At 59.5% G+C, this 17,908-nt stretch overlaps 1 protein-coding gene across 1 annotated transcript; it reads left to right on the top strand.

Annotated features, from left to right (window-relative positions):
* The first annotated feature begins 2,618 nt into the window (after positions 1 to 2,618).
* Positions 2,619 to 17,472, top strand: LOC135893092 (osteoclast-associated immunoglobulin-like receptor). The gene is made up of 6 exons (XM_065420878.1): positions 2,619 to 2,649; positions 5,799 to 6,089; positions 7,111 to 7,428; positions 16,513 to 16,635; positions 17,028 to 17,065; positions 17,377 to 17,472. The coding sequence occupies exons 1-6, from the start codon at positions 2,619 to 2,621 to the stop codon at positions 17,470 to 17,472; spliced, it is 897 nt and encodes a 298-aa protein (XP_065276950.1).
* Positions 17,473 to 17,908: the final 436 nt, after the last annotated feature.

Raw genomic sequence — 17,908 nt, 5'->3', positions numbered from 1 at the left:
TGCGGACCATCCTAGCCACACTCCCCTGTCAGCATTCAAAGACCACAGTAAGAACAGTCCCAGTTCGTCACATCTCTCCCCCCTTCGAGACCGAACTGAGCGGGGTCACTTCAGCCAGTGACCTGGGGAAGTTCGAACCTACCCACCTTCCCATGGATGCTCCAGCATCCCTCCCATTCCTTGGTGAGAATTACACCAGGCTCTTCCAGTTTCACGCCCCCCCTTAGGTCGGGTGTGCTCGATGACACTCGAGTACAAATAGGTCAAGCAGGTCTTCTTTAGTTTGAGCCCCAGCTATCCACATGCGGGCATACCCCTGCGCCCGGTTGGCTAGTTGTAGGTATGTGACCTCACGGGTTTTATGCTGACTCCGGAACCTTTTCTGGTACATCTCAGGGGTCAGCCCAAACTCACGGAGCAGGGTTTTTTTGAACAGTTCGTAGTCCCCTGTCTCCGCCCCTTTCAGTCGACTGTACACCTCCCTGGCTGTGGAGTCCAGTGAGGGGATGAGAAACTGGAGCCTGTCTGCAGGGTCAACCTGGAGCAGCTCGCAGGTATTCTCAAAGGCCGTCAGGAAGGTATCCATGTCCTCCCCGTCCTTACGCTGAGCCAGGAAGCACTTATCAAAGCTCTTTGCAGTCTTGGGTCCCCCCTCACTCACCGCAGCCGGGGCCTCACTGCTCCTCAGCCTGGCCAGTTCCAGCTCATGCTGACGTTGGTTCTGCTTCTCTTCCCGCTCATGCTGACGTTGGTTCTCCTTCTCTTCCCGCTCATGCTGACGTTGTTTCTCCTTCTCTTCCCACTCCTGCTTCAGTTCTTGCTGCCTTAACTCGAGCTCTTTCAGTCTCAGCTCCCTGTCATATTCCAGTCGCATCCGTTCCCGGGACGGGGAGCTCTGCCGGGACGATCCCCTGCTGGCCACCGGGGTCAGAGTGCCCTCGGTATTCGCTGGGCTTCCCCCAACCCCTCCCCTAGATATAGGTAGGCAGGGTCTCGAGATGTCCTCGGCAGCAGTCTGACCCCTCCCAGCCATGTCAGGCGCTGGGGCCCACGCTGCATCCGCCGGGCGGCTTCCCTCAGGCACAGGGCTCGGTTCATCCAAGCGACCCCTCTCCTCCAGCTGGGCAATTAGCTGTTCTTTGGTGGACCTCCCAATGCGCAGCCCCCTCTGCCTGCAAAGCTCCACCAGGTCGCTCTTAAGGCATTTAGCATACATCCTCCTGCTGGCCACTCGCCGGCCTGTGCTGTCCGCTTTCCACCGTTCCCGGGAGACCCCTAGTGTGCCAGCCATTCTTCAGGTCACCACCTCTCTGCCAGCGTCAAGCTGCAGACTCCTCCGCCCCGGGACCGCTCGCTGCCACTCCCCAGGGGACCCTGTTACTGCAACAGTCCTTCTCTATGGTCACACACTCGCAAGGGTCAATCGCCCCCTGAACCGTCTCTCTCTGACTCTTCAGCCCACCTGGTCCCCGTTGATCCCCCTTCGTTTTACTGCTCCCCAGTCACTTACTGCAGGAAGCGCCGTCCACGGGGTGCAGTACATCCCACCGCTGCCACCAGTTGTCACGGAGAGTGGGGGGACACAAGGCCCTGCACCCCATCTTCCTGCGATTCACTATGACTCTCAGCCAGCCAGTAAAGCAGAAGGTTTATTTAGTCGACAGGAATACAGTCCAAGACAGGTCTTGCAGGCACAGACAACAGGACCCCCTCAGTTAGGTCTATCTTGGGGTCCCTGGGCACCCTAGCCCCCTTGGGAGGTCAGAGCCCCATCTGCCTCCCAGCCATGTCACCAGCCAGCTCTGAACTCTCCCTCTAGCCTTTGTTTAGTTTCCCGGGCAAAGTTGTCACCTGGCCTCTAACCCCTTCCTGGGTTCTCAGGTTACATGCTCAGATATTCTCCCTCGGCCAGTCTCCCATCCCCCGATGCAGACCATCCTAGCCACACTCCCCTGTCAGCATTCAAAGACCACAGTAAGAACAGTCCCAGTTCGTCACACACGGCTTGTGTCACAGGTGAGCAGGTTGGCAGGCTGAGAGGGAAGGCTGCAGAGTCAAACCCTCCCGCACCAAGAAATGCAATAGTTTCCTGAACGACCTTAACTCTGCCCCTCATGCAGGTCCATTACGACACCAGCCTTTAATTGCATGATCACGTATTAATTTTACCTACATGGGTCATCAACCGGGCTTGAACCCAGAATGAAAAGGGGCTGGAATTTCCATAGAACTGGTGGTCAGTGGAAGATTGAAGACCAGACCCCGTGGTCACCTGGCTCTCAGCCTGATGCACCTTCCTCAAGGCTGCAGGATAGGTTGAGGGTGACCTGTCCCCCCTCTCCACAGAGACACAGACAAGCTGGGAGCTGCATGATGCTTAGCCAGGCTAACAGTCCCTGGGTTTCTTTAATTTTCAAAGACCTCTCTTACTTTGACCGCACTAGATTTCACCAGCAGATTAGAGACAATGTTTGATGAACACAGGAAAAGATGAGACATCTTTTGACTTTTGACTTCCTGTAGCTGCAGCCAGCAGCTGAGTTCCTTATTTGGGGCTCGGTGGAGCTGGGCACTGGGGTGTTGGTGGGAGCGCTGAGAGGCCCCTCGCTGCCCCCATCATGGCCTCTGCTCTCGTCGTCCTCTTCCTCGGTGAGTATCGCAGACAGCCAGGGTGTGTGTCCATGAGGTGGGGGGATCTGAGACCAGGACGTGTGCCCATGGAGCGGGGGGAATCTGAGACCATGGTGTAGGATCCAGTTGCTCTGGGATCTGGTCCTTAATGGCCTATCTCCTTTCCAGGCTGCTGGCTGGCCGGGCGGAGCAGGGTGTCCGGACGTGAGTATCTGTGGGGAATGGGGCAGCTGGGGGAATTTCCACATTAAGGATGAGGGATGTGGGTGGGGGATGAAGGGTGCAGATCCCCCAAAGGGATGATCCTGTCAGACCTCTGCTCCCCTCCACACCCAGAGGTGGGGACTGATACCTCGCCCCACTCATTACAGGGATGGGCCCACCCCTGCACTCAAAGCTCTGCCCCCAGGAAATACAGAGTGAAGGCACCAGCCACCCCACAGCGCCCCCGAACTGTGCCCGAGGAGCTGGCAGGAGCCCGGGGAACGGGTCAGGCAGAGCAGGGCTGTAAGACGTGGACACGCAGAGGGACTGGAGCAAGGCCACATTGTGTCTCACCCTCGGCTTGCTGCACACGCGCGCAGGGCCAGTGCAACCATTTAGGCAAACTAGGCAGCCGCCTAGGGCGCCTAGTGGTTGGGGGCGCCTAAAAGCCCGCTCAGGCAAGGAGGCATAGGCAGCCACTGCCATATCCACGTGGTGCTCGGGCACCAGCAATATTCAGAGCCAGAGCCCCAGCTCCAGCAATACTTGGGGCCGTGTGTCCCCCCCGGCCCCACCTGCGGCCCCCCCCAACACCTTCCCCGAGTGTCCCCTGGCCCGGACTTGCTGCCCCCGACCCCCGCAGCACAGAAGCAGAGAGTCTCTGTCCTGGAGCAGAGCCTGTCTGTCTTTGTCTGCAGCAACTGCTGCCGCAGGGTCCTAGTGCCCCCCCCCCACTCCACTGCCAGGGCAGACTGACTCTGAGCCTGCCCTTCCCCCTCAGACCCTTCCCTTTTCCAATGGGACCCTCCAGCAGCACAGGCCCCCCCCCCGCCCGTAGTCACCGCTCCTGCCCCATGCTGGGCAAGGCGCAGCCCCATCCATCACCCCCAGTGAAGCTACAGTCAGGGGCAACAGCAGGGGAGGAGGCGCACGCAGCACCCCCCGGCACCCACCATGGGGGAGGCGAGGGAGATTCCAGGACCTGAGAGGGGCCCTAGGAGCACGTGCAGTGACAGTTGTGGGGGTGAGTGTGCTGCTGGGAGGGGCAGAAAAGCGGGGCTCCTCTCCCAGAGCTTGCTGCTGCTGGCAGGGAAAGGGCTGGGGGAAGTCCTCCTCTCTGGCCCCTGTCCCAGAGCAGCCTGCCTGCACCCCAAACTCATCCCCAGCCCTGCCCCACCCCAGAGTCCACACCCCCAGTCAGAGCTTTCACCTCCCCACCATACCCTCAACCCTCAACCCTCTGCCCGAGCCCTGAGCCCCTCCAGCACCCCAAACACCTTATCCCCAGTCCCAGTCAGAGCCCTCACCCCCCACACTCCTACTCTTGCCCTGAGCCCCTCCCACACCCCAAATCCCCATTCCCAGCCCCAGCCAGAGCCCTCACCCTCTACACCCCTACTCTCGCCCTGAGCCCCTCCCACACTCCAAACCCCTCATCTGCAGCCACAGCCCTCAACCCTGCACCCCATCCCTCTGCACCCTTCCCATCCCAAAACTCCCTCCCAGAGCCTGCACCCTGCACCCCAATCCCCTGCCCCACCCCAGGGCCTGCACCCCAGACCTCCTCCCTCACCCAAACTCCCTCCCAGAGCCTTGGGCAGGTGGGGGGCGGAGTTTGGGTGGGGGCGGGTTCTGGGCACCACCAAAATTTCTACAAACATGCCACCCCTATGACGAGGTGGAGTGAAGGTGAGCTGGGGCGGGGGGGCACAGGGAGGGCCGCCCAGAGTAACGGGGGGGACGCACAGGGGAACCGCTCCCCACCCCAGATCACCTCCACTCTGCCTCCTCCGCTGAGCAAACAGCCCCCGCTCTAAGTCTCCTCCAATCGGCGCTGCAAGCCTGGGAGGGAAGGAGAATTAGAGTGGCGCCGGCGTGCTCAGCGCAGGAGGCGGAGCCGAGGTGAGCTGGGGCGGGCTTCCCAGGCGGGGTTAGCTTCCGTGGGGGGGGGCTCCCCAGGTGGGGTTAGCTGGCGCGGGGGGAGAGTCTCCCCAGGCGGAGTTAGGTGCCGCAGAGGGGGGGCTCCCCGAGCGGGGTTAGCTGCCGTGGGGGGGGGGGGGGCTCCCCAGGCAGGGTTAGCTGCTGCGGGAGGGAGTGGCTCCCCGGGCAGAGTTAGCTTCCGCAATGGGGGGGAACTCCCTGGGCGGGGTTAGCTGCAGGGGGGGTAGCTGTTGCGGGGGGGGCTCTCCGGGTGGGGGGCTGGGTTAGGTGCTGTGGGGGGGAAGGGGTTAGCTGGGTGGGGGGGCGCAAGGTGGAAGTTTCACCTAGGGCACGAAACTTCCTTGCACCGGCCCTGCACGCGCGTGTCACTGCTTTGCTCGTGGGTCCGGCTCAGCCCGACCCGGCGTTCGGAACGTCCCCTGAACAGCTTTGGGAATATCCCGTCCCCAGAGGGGCCACCAGCACCGTGCAGAGCAGAGCCAGGTTTGGGGCGGAGCAGACCCAGAGTTTGAGCCCCAGGGGTGGGCAGGAAAATGTTAGAACAACCGGGGGATTTTGCAGACGTGGTTTTCAGAGTCTTTGCTCAAAGGACTCAGATTTGTCCCGCGAACCCCCCCCCCCCCCCGCACTCCTGTGCATACAGCACATTGCCAGACAATTGGGGTAAATGTGGTTTTTTAGAATATTTTAAAGAATAATCCACGTTCAGCCCAACTACAACAGAGCTGCAGCTCGGCTACAATGTTAGAAACATAGAAGGGTGATTCTGATCTCAGCCCCGGGGTCAATCCTGACTGCAGCGGGGGCAGGGCTGAATTGACCCTGGAGAACTGAAGGAATCTGAGACTGGAAATCTCCTTCCCCCTCCTGTCTCTCTCCCCGGCTGTGAGCCGCGGGGCCGGGCCTGTACCCCAGGGAGGGGCGGGGGGTAATACGCTGGAGTGACAGACGGGCAGAGGATTGAATCAGACGGACGCGGTTTGTGTCACCGCCACTTACTGCCTGTTTGTTTGTGAATCCAGAGGGGTCCGACCCCAAACCCTCCATCTCCGTCAGCCCCGGTGGGGTGATCCCCGTGGGGGGAAATGTCATCATCCGGTGTCGGCATCAGCGCCTGGGCATGAGGTTCCTCCTCTACAAGGCTGGAGATGGGAACTCTCTGAATTACACAGACCCTGCTGGCTCTGAGGCTGAATTTCCCATCACCAGCGCCAGACGGGAACACGGTGGCAGCTACACCTGTCGTTATAGCAACAGAACAGGACCAGCTGCCTACTCGGAGCCCAGCCACCCTGTGCAGATCATTGTAGCAGGTGAGGGGCCCAGCCCAGCATCTCCTGCCCCACACCCAGCTAGATCCCCGGGGGCTCGCACCGATGGGCCACTCAGAGCCAGGCTCTGCCCTGAGCCCTGGGCCCAGCAGAGGGGACGCCCGGCCGGGGAGTGGGGACGGAGTCACTGGGGGGTTCCCAGCCAGGAGGGAGCAGCCTTCTACCCTGCACATGGTCTGACGCTGCCCTGGTCACTGCGGTGTCGGGCGCCTTCCAGTCGAGCATTAAGCGATGTGACCCCGTCTGTCACGGGCGGGTCGTTCTCTCTCATCCTCTCCCCGGGGGAGGTCTGTGCCCATCGCGGAGGGTCTGGTCTGGGGTGGTTTGGGGGGTCAATGGCTGTGCTGCCCAGGGTCGATAATGGAGCAGGTCGGCCGGGGGAGGGCGCCTGGCCTTGGAGCCGGAGGTGGGGAGGTTTGGGGGGCCCTTGGCTGCTGGGGGAGCTCGTTCTGCAGCCTGGGCCCGGCCCCGGAGGAAGTTCTGTCCCCTGCCCAGACGAGCATGACCCTGATTGTGGCTGGGCCAGAGGCAGGGAACAGTCACCCCGGGGTCACCCCAGAGCTGTGGGCTGTTGTCGGGTGTCTGCCCTGCAGCTGGGGGCCGGCGTGCGGCACCCGGGCTAGTTCTGATGGAGCTGAAAATAGCAATGGAGCCATGGCCAGGCAGGACTAGCCACTCGCGTGTCCTCCAGTGGCCAGCCTGTGCGGCTGCAGGTAGCTTGGCCGTGCCCACGCGTCCCCAGGGCAGGCCAGATGCAGGGAATGAGGCAGGGGCCACACGCGGTCATATGAGGATCCCAAGAACTAGGGAGCTGCGGCTCCATGTCTGTGGGGCTGGGATCCCAGCTCGCAGGGCCGGGATTCTGGGTGGGGGGAACTCTGGGATCTGGGAGAGAATCTCTGCCCGGGGGCCCCTGGATGTGCCCAGGGCTGGGTCTGGCCGGGGAGGCCGGGGCTGGGTGGGTGCCCGGGTCTGGCTCTCACAGCCTGTCTCCTGTGCACAGATCCCAGCTTACCCAGACCCTCCATCTCTCTGAGCCCCACTGGGGTCACCTCCCCAGGGGCAGACGTCACCATCCGGTGTCAGGGGCCGCACCGGTACATGAGGTACATGAGGTACATGAGGTTCTTCAGGTTCTTCCTGCACAAGGCTGGAGACCTGAACCCGCAGCAACAGATGGACCCTGCTGGGGACGGGGCCGAGTTCCGCATCCCCACCGTGGGCCGGCAGCACGGAGGGAACTACAGCTGCAGCTACCGGCCCCGATCAGAGCCCTTCGTCTCCTCAGAGCCCAGCAACCCCGTGCAGCTGGTGGTAGCAGGTGAGGTCCCCACTCCTAGTCCCACCCCCAGCTGGACCCTTCAGGGCTCCGCACCAATAGGACACTTGGAGCCAGGCTCTGCCCTGAGCCCTGGGCCCAGAAGAGGGAACGCCCGGCCGGGAAGAGGGGATGGAGTCACTGCGGGGTTCCCCAGCCAGGGGGAGCAGCAGCCACAGGAGATTCGGGACCAAGGGAGGGGCGATCCCTGCCCCTAAATTCCCCCTAAGCTGTTGCAGCCATGGAGAGGTACCTCACCCCCGGCCCCGGGCTGTTGCGGTGAGAGATGGCTGAGGGGAGTCCTCTCTCCCTGCCGCAGCCCTGGTGCAGCCTGCACCACAAACCCCTAATCCCCAGCCCCACCCCAGAGCCCCCACCCCTGCCGGAGCCTTAACCCCCCTGCACCCGACACCCTGCCCCAGCCCTGAGCCCCCTCCCGCACTCTGAACCCGTCTTCCCCACCCCTGCCACACATCACCTCTCTATGAACATAACAAAATTCATTCCGCACATGGATTTAAAAAATGAGAGGGAACACGGCCCTGCCCCCGGGGGGAGCTGCAGAGCAGGGGCCTTTCCCAGGGGGATGCTCCCCCAGCTGCTCCTGCTCTGGGGACGCACAGAGGAGTCGGGGCCCAGCGGCTGCCCAGCCGGCACCGCCCCCAGCCTGTGACTGCATTCCAGGGCTGGCTGTGTGATGCCCACCTGGGCTGGGGGCTGTCGGGTTCAAGAGCAGTGGGAGCTGCACATGTTGGCTGCTCAGAAGCAGCGTGGAAACAACAGCTGTGAGGAGACCCCCAAGGATTCCCGGGCAGTGGAAGTGGGGGGAGCTCGAGCCTGGGACGGTATTTTTTGTGGTGGGGAGAGAAAGAAAACATCCGGGGACAGCAGCCAGCAGCTCCTCCCCCCACCCCCAGTGCTCCCGGCGGAAATGTCTGGTAGAGTTTGGAGGGAGGCTGCCCAGCGCCGGGAGAGAGACACCAGCAGCCAGCGAGTTAACAACCAGCACCAGAAATGCAGGGACCCAGCGAGCGGGGAGCCAGTGGAAAAGGACCCGGTGGCCGAGCTGTGTCATCGAGGGGCACCAGGCAGAGAGCTGGCAGGGAGAAAGTCCCGTTGAGAAGGGACAGAGATGGCAGGAACAGGGGGAGGCAGACAGAGGAAAGACAGAGGCATGAGGGGGAAAGTTAAAGGAAGAACTGGGCTGTGAAACATGAAGAAAAAAGAGTCTCTTTGGCCTGGTCCACACTAGGCGTTTATGTTGAATTTAGCGCCGTTACATCGAATTAACCCTGCACCCGTCCACACCACGAGGCTATTTAGTTCGACATAGAGGTCTCTTAAATTCGACTTCTGTACTCCTCCCCAACGAGGGGAGTAGCGCTAAATTCGACATGGCCATATCGAATTAGGCTTGGTGTGGATGGAAATCGACGCTAATAGCTCCGGGAGCTATCCCACAGTGCACCACTCTGTTGACGCTCTGGACAGCAGTCCGAGCTCGGATGCTCTGACCAGCCACACAGGAAAAGCCCCGGGAAAATTTGAATTCCTTTTCCTGTCTGGGCAGTTTGAATCTCATTTCCTGTTTGGACATCGTGGCGAGCTCAGCAGCACTGGCAACGATGCAGAGCTCTCCAGCAGAGATGGGCGTGCAATCCCAGAATAGAAAGAGGGCCCCAGCATGGATTGATCGGGAAGTCTTGGATCTCATCGCTGTGTGGGGCGATGAGTCCGTGCTTTCCGAGCTGCGATCGAAAAGACGGAGCGCAAAGATCTATGAGAAGATCTCTAAAGCCATGGCAGAGAGAGGATACAGCCGGGATGCAACGCAGTGCCGCGTGAAAATCAAGGAGCTGAGACAAGGCTACCAGAAGAGCAAAGAGGCAAACGGACGCTCCGGGTCCGAGCCCCAGACATCCCATTTCTACGAGGCACTGCATTCCATCCTAGGTGCGGCCGCCACCACTACCCCACCACTGACCGTGGACTCTGAGGATGGGATATTGTCCACGGCCGGTTCCTCGGACATGTTAGCGGACGGGGAAGATGAGGAAGGAGATGAGGAGGACGAGGCAGTCGACAGCGCTTACCAAGCTGATTTCCCCGACAGCCAGGATCTCTTCATCACCCTTACAGAGATCCCCTACCAACCGTCCCCAGCCGTTAACCCGGACACAGATTCAGGGGAAGGATCAAGCAGTAAGTGTTTTAAACATCTAAACATTTATTTTTAACAGAACTGGAATATTAACAATAACAACAATGTGTTTTTCATGATTTGTTTGCCCTAGGCGCTTAACTATTCATTCCCAACTATTTAAAAAAAATCTAACAGTGTCCGGTTGTGCATGATTCTGCTGCCAAAGACGCTCCACTCTTTAGTCCCTGCCAGTGCAGCTATATTAAAATGCGGTCTATATGTCCGGGGATAGAGCTGAAATCCTCCAGGGACATCTCGAGGAAGCTCTCCTGGAGGTAATTGGAAAGCCTGTTCATCAGGTTCCTGGGGAGAGCGGCCTTATTGGGTCCTCCGAAGTAGGAGACGTTTCCGCGCCAGGAGATCCTCAAGTACTCCGGGATCATAGCCTTGCACAGCATGGCGGCATACGGCCCTGGTCTTTGCAGGCTTTCCCGAAGCATTCGTTCTTTATCGCTGTCTGAGATCCTCATGATTGTGATGTCGCTCATGATGACCTGCTTTGAATTAGGTAGGGGACTGTTAGTATTGGGACTGCTTGCCCGTTCCTTTACAGAACTGTAACCGCCAGTTTACAGCCACGCGGTGGAGGCGGGAGAGGGGCAGCATACAGGGATCTTTCCCTGGGACAGCCGCGAGGGGGTGGGACAGGGGCAGAGTTCCTGCTTGGCCGATTGCTGGCAGCAGAGACTGGCATTGCTTTCAATGTGAAAGGAGGCCAGTGCTACTATTAAAGTTTTAAGCAGACACAAGTCTACGGCTTACCATGTCTGCCTGCTACAGAAATTCCGGTGTCCTGCCCCGCTTCCCAGATCGGCAGTGCAAGACCCCAGGCACTGAAGGCGAGGTCCAAAAATTCGACCTTGTCCTGAGTGCGCATGTGATAGGTGCAGTGCACGGTCTTGTTCACAGAGAAAGACTATGTTCTTTGTTCACAACTACATTTATGTTTCGGAGGAATTCACTACCTTTTTCTCATTCCCACAGCCACATCTGGGACTGTCTCCCAACCCAGCCTGGCATCACACTCCCAGAGGCTAGCGCAGATTAGGCGGAGGAAGAAGAAGATGCGAGAGGACATGTTCTCAGAACTAATGGGCTGCTCCCGAGCCCAGGCAGCACAGCAGAACCAGTGGAGGGAGAATTTGTCCCAAATGCACCGAACACACATGGAACGTGAGGAGAGGTGGCGGCAGGAAGACCAGCAGGTGACTGAAATGCTGCTTGGACTAATGAGGGAGCAAACGGACACGCTCCGGTGCCTTGTTGATGTTCTGCAGGAACGGAGGCAGGAGGACAGAGCCCCGCTGCAGTCTATCAGTAACCGCCCTCCCCCGCCACCAAGTCCCATACCCCCCTCGCCCAAAGTCCAAAGAAGGAGGGGCGGCAGAGTCCGTGAAAACTCTCACTCCACCCCTGCAGACTACTCAAGCACCAGAAGGCTGTCATTCCCCAAAATTTGACAAGTCCTTTCCTTCCCGCCTCACACAAGCCCCCGTCCAAGTTTCACCCCCCAGTTTCATGTGTGGTTGTTAATAAAAAATACGTTTCTGTTCATTACTGTTTCCATCATGTTCTTTTGGAGGAGAGTCTGTCTGAAGGGGGGGAAGGAGCTTGGTAATTGGACAGGACAGTCACCTTTAGCAGGGTACAGAGGCGGGGGCAGGTCCAGCAGCAGGGCACATACACAGTGCAGTGACTAGTTACCCTGGTCAGTCTGGGAGGTAGTTTTCATGTTCTGTGTGGGGGGGTGTTGCTCTGTGACTTTGTGGTGGGGGAGGGCAGTTACAGATCTTATGCAGCGGTCCTTTTCCTGGATCACAGAGCCACGCAGCAGGGGATCTGTAACCCTCCTCCCCCTGCCATATAGTCACATAGCCCCCACATACACACAATCCCGCTCAGGAGGGCTGGCAGGCTCCGTTGAAACAACCAGTCCACCACTGCGAATCCTGTCATTCCTGGAGTTTAGAAGCATCATTTGCATCAGTACACTACACCCGCTCCCCACCACAGTCTGCATCCCAGGTTTAAAACATTCCCGCGAAAACAGTAATAAAGACAACGGTGTTCATTAACAAAATAAAACTGATTTTATTTTTTTGGAAGAGGGTGAAGGGGGTATGTAACTGGAGAGGATAGTCAACATTAACTGGGTAAAGAAACGGGGGCAGGTTCAGCTTCTCTGTACACAAACTGAAAAGTCACTGGTAACCGTGCTCACTCTGGAACCTAGCTTTCAAAGCCTCCCGGATGCACAGGGCGTCCCGCTGGGCTCTTCTAATCGCCCGGCTGTCTGGCTGGGCGTAATCAGATGCCAGGCTATTTGCCTCAACCTCGCACCCCGCCATAAAGGTCTCCCCATTGCTCTCACGCAGATTGTGGAGCACACAGCAAGCTGCTATAACAATGGGGATATTGGTTTCGCTGAGATCACAGCGAGTCAGTAAGCTTCTCCATCTCCCCTTGAGATGGCCAAAAGCACACTCCACCACCATTCTGCACTTGCTCAGCCGGTAGTTGAACAGTTCTTTTTCAGTGTCCAGGGCGCCAGTATAGGGCTTCATGAGCCAGGGCATTAGCGGGTAGGCTGGGTCCCCGAGGATCACTGTAGGCATCTCCACATCCCCAAGAGTTATTTTGTGGTCCGGGAAGTAAATACCTTCCTGCAGCCGTCTAAACAGACCAGAGTTCCTGAAGACGCGAGCGTCATGAACCTTGCCCGGCCATCCGACGTTGATGTTGGTAAAACGTCCCCTGTGGTCCACCAGTGCTTGCAGCACCATTGAAAAGTAGCCCTTTCGGTTGATGTACTAGCTGGCCTGGTGCTCCGGTCCCAGGATAGGGATGTGAGTTCCATCTATAGCCCCATCGCAGTTTGGGAATCCCATCGCGGCGAAGCCATCTATGATGACCTCCACGTTTCCCAGGGTCACTACCTTTGAGAGCAGTACCTTAACGATTGCGTTGGCTACTTGCATCACAACAACCCCCATGGTAGATTTGCCCACGCCAAAGTGGTTCGCGACTGACCGGTAGCTGTCTGGCGTTGCAAGCTTCCAGAGGGCTATGGCCACTCGCTTCTGGACAGTCAGGGCTGCTCGCATCCAGGTGTCATTGCGCTTCAGGGCAGGGGACAGCAACTCACAAAGTTCAAGGAAAGTCCCCTTCCGCATGCGAAAGTTTCGCAGCCACTGGGATTCATCCCAGACCTGCAGCACTATGCGGTCCCACCAGTCCGTGCTTGTTTCCCGGGCCCAGAATCACCGTTCCACAACATCCACATGACCCATTGTCACCGTGATGTCCTCGGCGCTGGGTCCCGTGCTTTCTGACAGGCCTGTGCTACTCTCAGACTTCAGGCCCTCACCGCGGTGCCGTAGCCTCCTCGCCTGGTTTATCTGCATCTGCCTCTGGTAAAGGTGGATGATAAGCTGCGAGGCGTTGACAACGGCCACAACTGCAGCGATGGTCGCAGCGGGATCCATGCTCGCAGTGCTGTGGCGTCCGCGCTGTCACTGACCAGAAAAGTGCACGAACTGATTTCCCGCCGGCACTTTCAGGGAGGAAGGGAGGGCGGTAGTGACGGACGGATGACGACAATTACCCAAAAGCACCCTCAACACATTTTTTTCCCCAGAAGGCATTGGGGGCTCGACCCAGAATTCCAATGGGCAGCGGGGACTGCGGGAACTGTGGGAGAGCTGCCCACAGTGCACCGCTTCCAATGTCGACGCTTTCCCCGTTAGTGTGGACTCACAAAGTCGAATTACTGTCCTTAGTGTGGACACACACGTTCGAAATTGCAATATCGATTCCACATATTCGATTTAAGTGAAATCGAACTACCCTCGTAGTGTAGACATACCCTAAGTTACCAAAGCAATTGTTAGAAAACTGCAGGAGAAGTAAAGCACGAATGAAACGTTACCAACTTCTCAAGCAGCACAGGGCCAGGTACCAGGGCTGGGGGCACGAAATCACCGTCAACCCCCCCAGAAACAGGTTTGTGCTGCCCAAGGAGCTGCCCCTGGGGGGGATCCACGAAGGGCTGGCTGGGTGGGAAGGGGGCAGATCCCCACAGCGAATGCCCCATCTGAACCCCTCCCACCAGCCTCATTCCATATGCGGGGGGCGGTCACTGGAAAGATGCCAGATTGGCTTGGTGGGGACAGGGCCTGGGAGAGCTTCCCCCCAACGCACAGCCCCACCCCGGGGGTCCCACAGACTGGGGAGATGCAGGGAGCTACAGCTGCCAATAGAGCACCAAGTGAGACCTTTCTGTCTGGTCGGAGCCCAGCGACCTCGTGGAGCTGGTCGTAGCAGGTGAGGGACCTGGCTCAGCGTCCCCGCTTCCAGCCCCACACCCAGCCGAACTCTCAGCAGGTCTTGGCCTGACAGGACACTCAGAGCCAGGCTCTGACCTGAGCAGTGGGCCCAGCAGAGGGGACGCCCAGATGGGGAGCGGGGACGGAGTCACTGGGGGGTTCCCCAGCCAGGGAGCAGCAGCAGCCGCTGGAGTTTCAGAGCCGATGGCTGGGTGCTCGGTTCCCTCCCTCCCCCATCCCAGCCGACGCTCGTTTTCATCCCACAGAGGGAACCGACCCAGCTGCGCCCCAGCAGCCGGTTCCCCCCCTAACGGAGCCGGTTGGAGAAGGTGAGCGAGAAAATCGAACAATTCACCCCCCAGGGAACAGGGCTCCCCGCACAGATGCCCACGGGGCCATTCGGGCTGTTTGGAGGGGGATGGTCCCTGCAGACAAAACTGATGGGTTCAATTCTTCTAGATAGAGGGTGATGGATAGATCCATAGGGATGGATGGCCATGGGTCAGTGGGGATGGCCGGCCATGGATCCGTGGGAATATGGGTCCTTGGGAACGTAGGCGGTGGACAGATGGGAGCACGTCTGAGGATGGATAGAAAGATGGAATAAGACTTTGTCTACATGAAAACTGGACCTGAAATGACGAATCCTGTGTGGTTCCCAACCCCCACTGGTGATCTCAGAGCAAGTCTGGGCTGTCAGTATTAGCGCCTCCTGGTTTGATACAGCCCCGTTTGGCAGACAAGCTCCCCTGTAGCTCTATAGACACAGGGACGTTCCTCCTCCAAAATAGGGACAGCCGTGCCCAGACCTGCTCCGCAGAGACTCCAGGTGTGAGGGTGTCACGGAGTGTGGGGGGACAAAAGGCCCTGCACCCCCGGCTTCCTGCGATTCACCATGACTCTCAGCCAGCCAGTAAAGCAGAAGGTTTATTTAGACGACAGGAACACAGTCCAAGACAGGTCTTGCAGGTACAGACAACAGGATCCCCCTCAGTTAGGTCCATCTTGGGGTCCTCAGGCACCCCAGCCCCTTGGGGGGTCAGAGCCCCGTCTGCCTCCCAGCCACATCACCAGCCAGCTCTGAACTCCCTCCCCAGCCTTTGTTCAGTTTCCCGGGCAAAGGTGTCACCTGGCCTCTAACCCCTTCCTGGGTTCTCAAGTTACATGCTCAGGTATTCTCCCTCACGGCCAGTCTCCCATCCCCCAATGCAGACCATCCTAGCCACACTCCCCTGCCTTCCCAGCCAACACTCCCCACTCAGCATTCAAAGACCACATTAAGAACAGTCCCAGTTTGTCACAGAGGGGCACCTGGCTGGGGCAGGGACCGTCTCTGTGTCGTGTGTCTGTACAGCTCCGAGCACACGGGGGAGCTGGCTCAGGACAGGGGCTCCTGGTAATTAATACTAGTCAGTAATGATTTTGGTTCCAGTTTCCGTGGAGCCAGGCAGGGCCTGTATCTGCGCTCAGGGTCTCGCTGGGCCGATCCTCCCCATTCTGGGATCCCGGGGGCGCTGAGCTGGTCCAAATCCCTGGGTCCCGTCTTCTCCCCAGGGATGCCGGCTCAGCCCAGGGAAGAGCCGCCATTGCTGGTTGGTGGGAGGAGAGGTTCCAGCTTCCTCACCCCTGCATCCTGCCCCTGACAGACACTGGTTCTATTCCCACAGGGAGAACTGACCCAACTCAGTCAGGAACGACATCGGCTCCCACCCGCCCCGGCAGCGCGAGACCAGGTACCGGGGCTGGCAGGGGGGAATCACCATCAAACCAGCCCTGGAAACAGCCCCACCCCAGGGACCCCACAAACCGGGGTGCTGTGCTGCCCACTGGCACCGCAATGCCACCCATGTGGGGCACAGCTTGGTGCGTATCCCCTGGGAGAAGGGCACCAGGGATAATGATCCTGTTTATCCCGTCTGTCTGCCTGAGTCTGCAGACAGCCCAGTGGAACGGCTCAGAAGCAGGGCTCCCCCTTCGCTGGGGTGCTGCCCAGTGTGGCATTAACCCTGGAACCTCTCAATCCAGATAGACATGGTGTTAACACTTGAACCCACCGATCCAGAGTGACATGTTGTTGACTCTGGAACCTAATGATGATCGCTGGGATGACAGCACCGTTACGTCTTCCGCTGCTGATCACTTCAGCAGGGCATGGTTCTCCCAATGATCTCAAAACACCCTCCCTGGCCAGAAGCCCCCTCCCATTGCCATCCCCCCACCCATATGATTCCTACACAGAAGTGAGCTGAAGCTGCTGAGAAATTCCCAGGACAGGGGCAGGACCCAAGTGGGGGGCTGCTACAGGATCCGGGCCCAGCTGGCTTCACAGGGGCCTGAGGTACAACCCCGCACACACCCTGCCCCCACCCCAGTACAGCCCTCTGCCTTTGGGAGTGAATCCCCTGACCACTATTGCCCAGAATCCCCTCTGCTCCTGCCCCCCCACTAGCCCCATAGAATGTTCTGCTGTGGGTCCCTGGGTCCTCGAGGGGGAAGGGCTGGGGCAGCAGGTAACGAACCAGCCGCTCCCGGTGCTCACGGCCTGGTGCTGCTTCCCAGGTGGATCGGTATCAAGCGCAGCACCGGTTCTGACCCGCCCCATCATCGCCGGGGTGAGCGCGGCGTCCGCCGGCCTCCTCCTCCTCCCCCTGGCCTTCGTCTGCTACAGAAGAACCCGAGGAAGTGAGTGCCCCGCCCAGTGAGGGAACGGTTAAACCCGCTGCTAAGCCAGGCTGGGAGGGGTCATGGCTTGGATGGGAGACAGGGAAGGAAACCCAGGGGGTGGGGCAGGGGCCCAGCAGGGGGCGCTCTCCCCTGGCAGTGAGAGCTGGCCCCAAAGCCCCTGGGCAGCACTAGGGAGTGCTGGGCTGCAGGAGGAGTGGACCTGTTTCTAGGGTATCCAGGCTCAGGAGCTGGAGGGGGTGGGGCTCCTCCTGGCAGAGCAGTCGGGGGGAACTTCCCTAAAGGGCTGAGGGGCAGGGCTGGTACAGCTGGACAGAGGGGTCGGAGCTGGGTGTGGGGTTCTGCTCTGGGCCGGCCGGGGGTGCAGCTCAGCGGGTGTCTCTGTTCCGCAGACTCCTCCATTGATGAAGGGAAACAGCCGCCGACCCTGGTAAGTGTCCCCTGTTCCCCCATGGGGCCTGACCCCAACCTTGATCTGCCCACATAGTCCCCGCCCATCCCCGCCTTTCCTGGCACACCCAGTGGTTTGGGGTCGGGCTGCTGGGATGGGGATGGCCTTATGGGAACGCCAGCTGGGATTGCAGGGGGTGGGTGGGTGGGTGGGTGTGTCCCCTTGTCGCCCCCTGGTGGAGAGGATGGGCCCTGCTCTGTGTGTGTGTCGGGGGGGGGGGGGTGTTTGGTGCATGCGCGCACATACACACACACACACACACGAGTGACTCTCTCCCCTCCCACCCCAAGGAGCCTGACCCCAGCACCTACGCGGAGCTGGACCGCCAGACGCTGCAGCCCAGTGTGTACGCCACGATCAACGTGAGCCAGGGAGCCCTGCAGTGAGAGCCCCCCGCAGCCATTGGGTGCCATCCACTCGGGGGCAACAGACTCACCCCCCTACAGCACCAGCCCCAGAGAACTCTGCTTCTAGGGAAGATTTAAGGGGGACGCTGTGCTCTCCCCACTGCAGCTCCATGTCATCAAGCTGCTGTCCTCCTGCCCCGCCCAGACCCACGTATGAGGGGTAGGGGGAACTCAGCATCGGTAGGGGGAGGGGACACATCAAGGCAGCTTTGATGTTATTTTGCATATTGTTAACCTCCAGATTTGTAATAAACACAGAACCATAAACGAGCCCCCATGGGCAGCCCCCAGCCCCCCTGTCCTGGCGCCAGGAGAGTGTGTCGCACCTGGGGGAGATGGGATTGCTGTGGGGAGGGGAGGGGTGCATAGGTGCTGTCAGGGTTCTCTCCCCACTCTGAACTCTGGGGTACAGATG

The sequence above is a fragment of the Emys orbicularis genome, chromosome 21, assembly GCF_028017835.1.
Source record: "Emys orbicularis isolate rEmyOrb1 chromosome 21, rEmyOrb1.hap1, whole genome shotgun sequence".
NCBI lineage: Eukaryota > Metazoa > Chordata > Testudines > Emydidae > Emys > Emys orbicularis.
The sequence above is the reverse complement of the archived record's forward strand: the minus strand, read 5'-3'. Positions and strand labels throughout refer to the sequence as shown.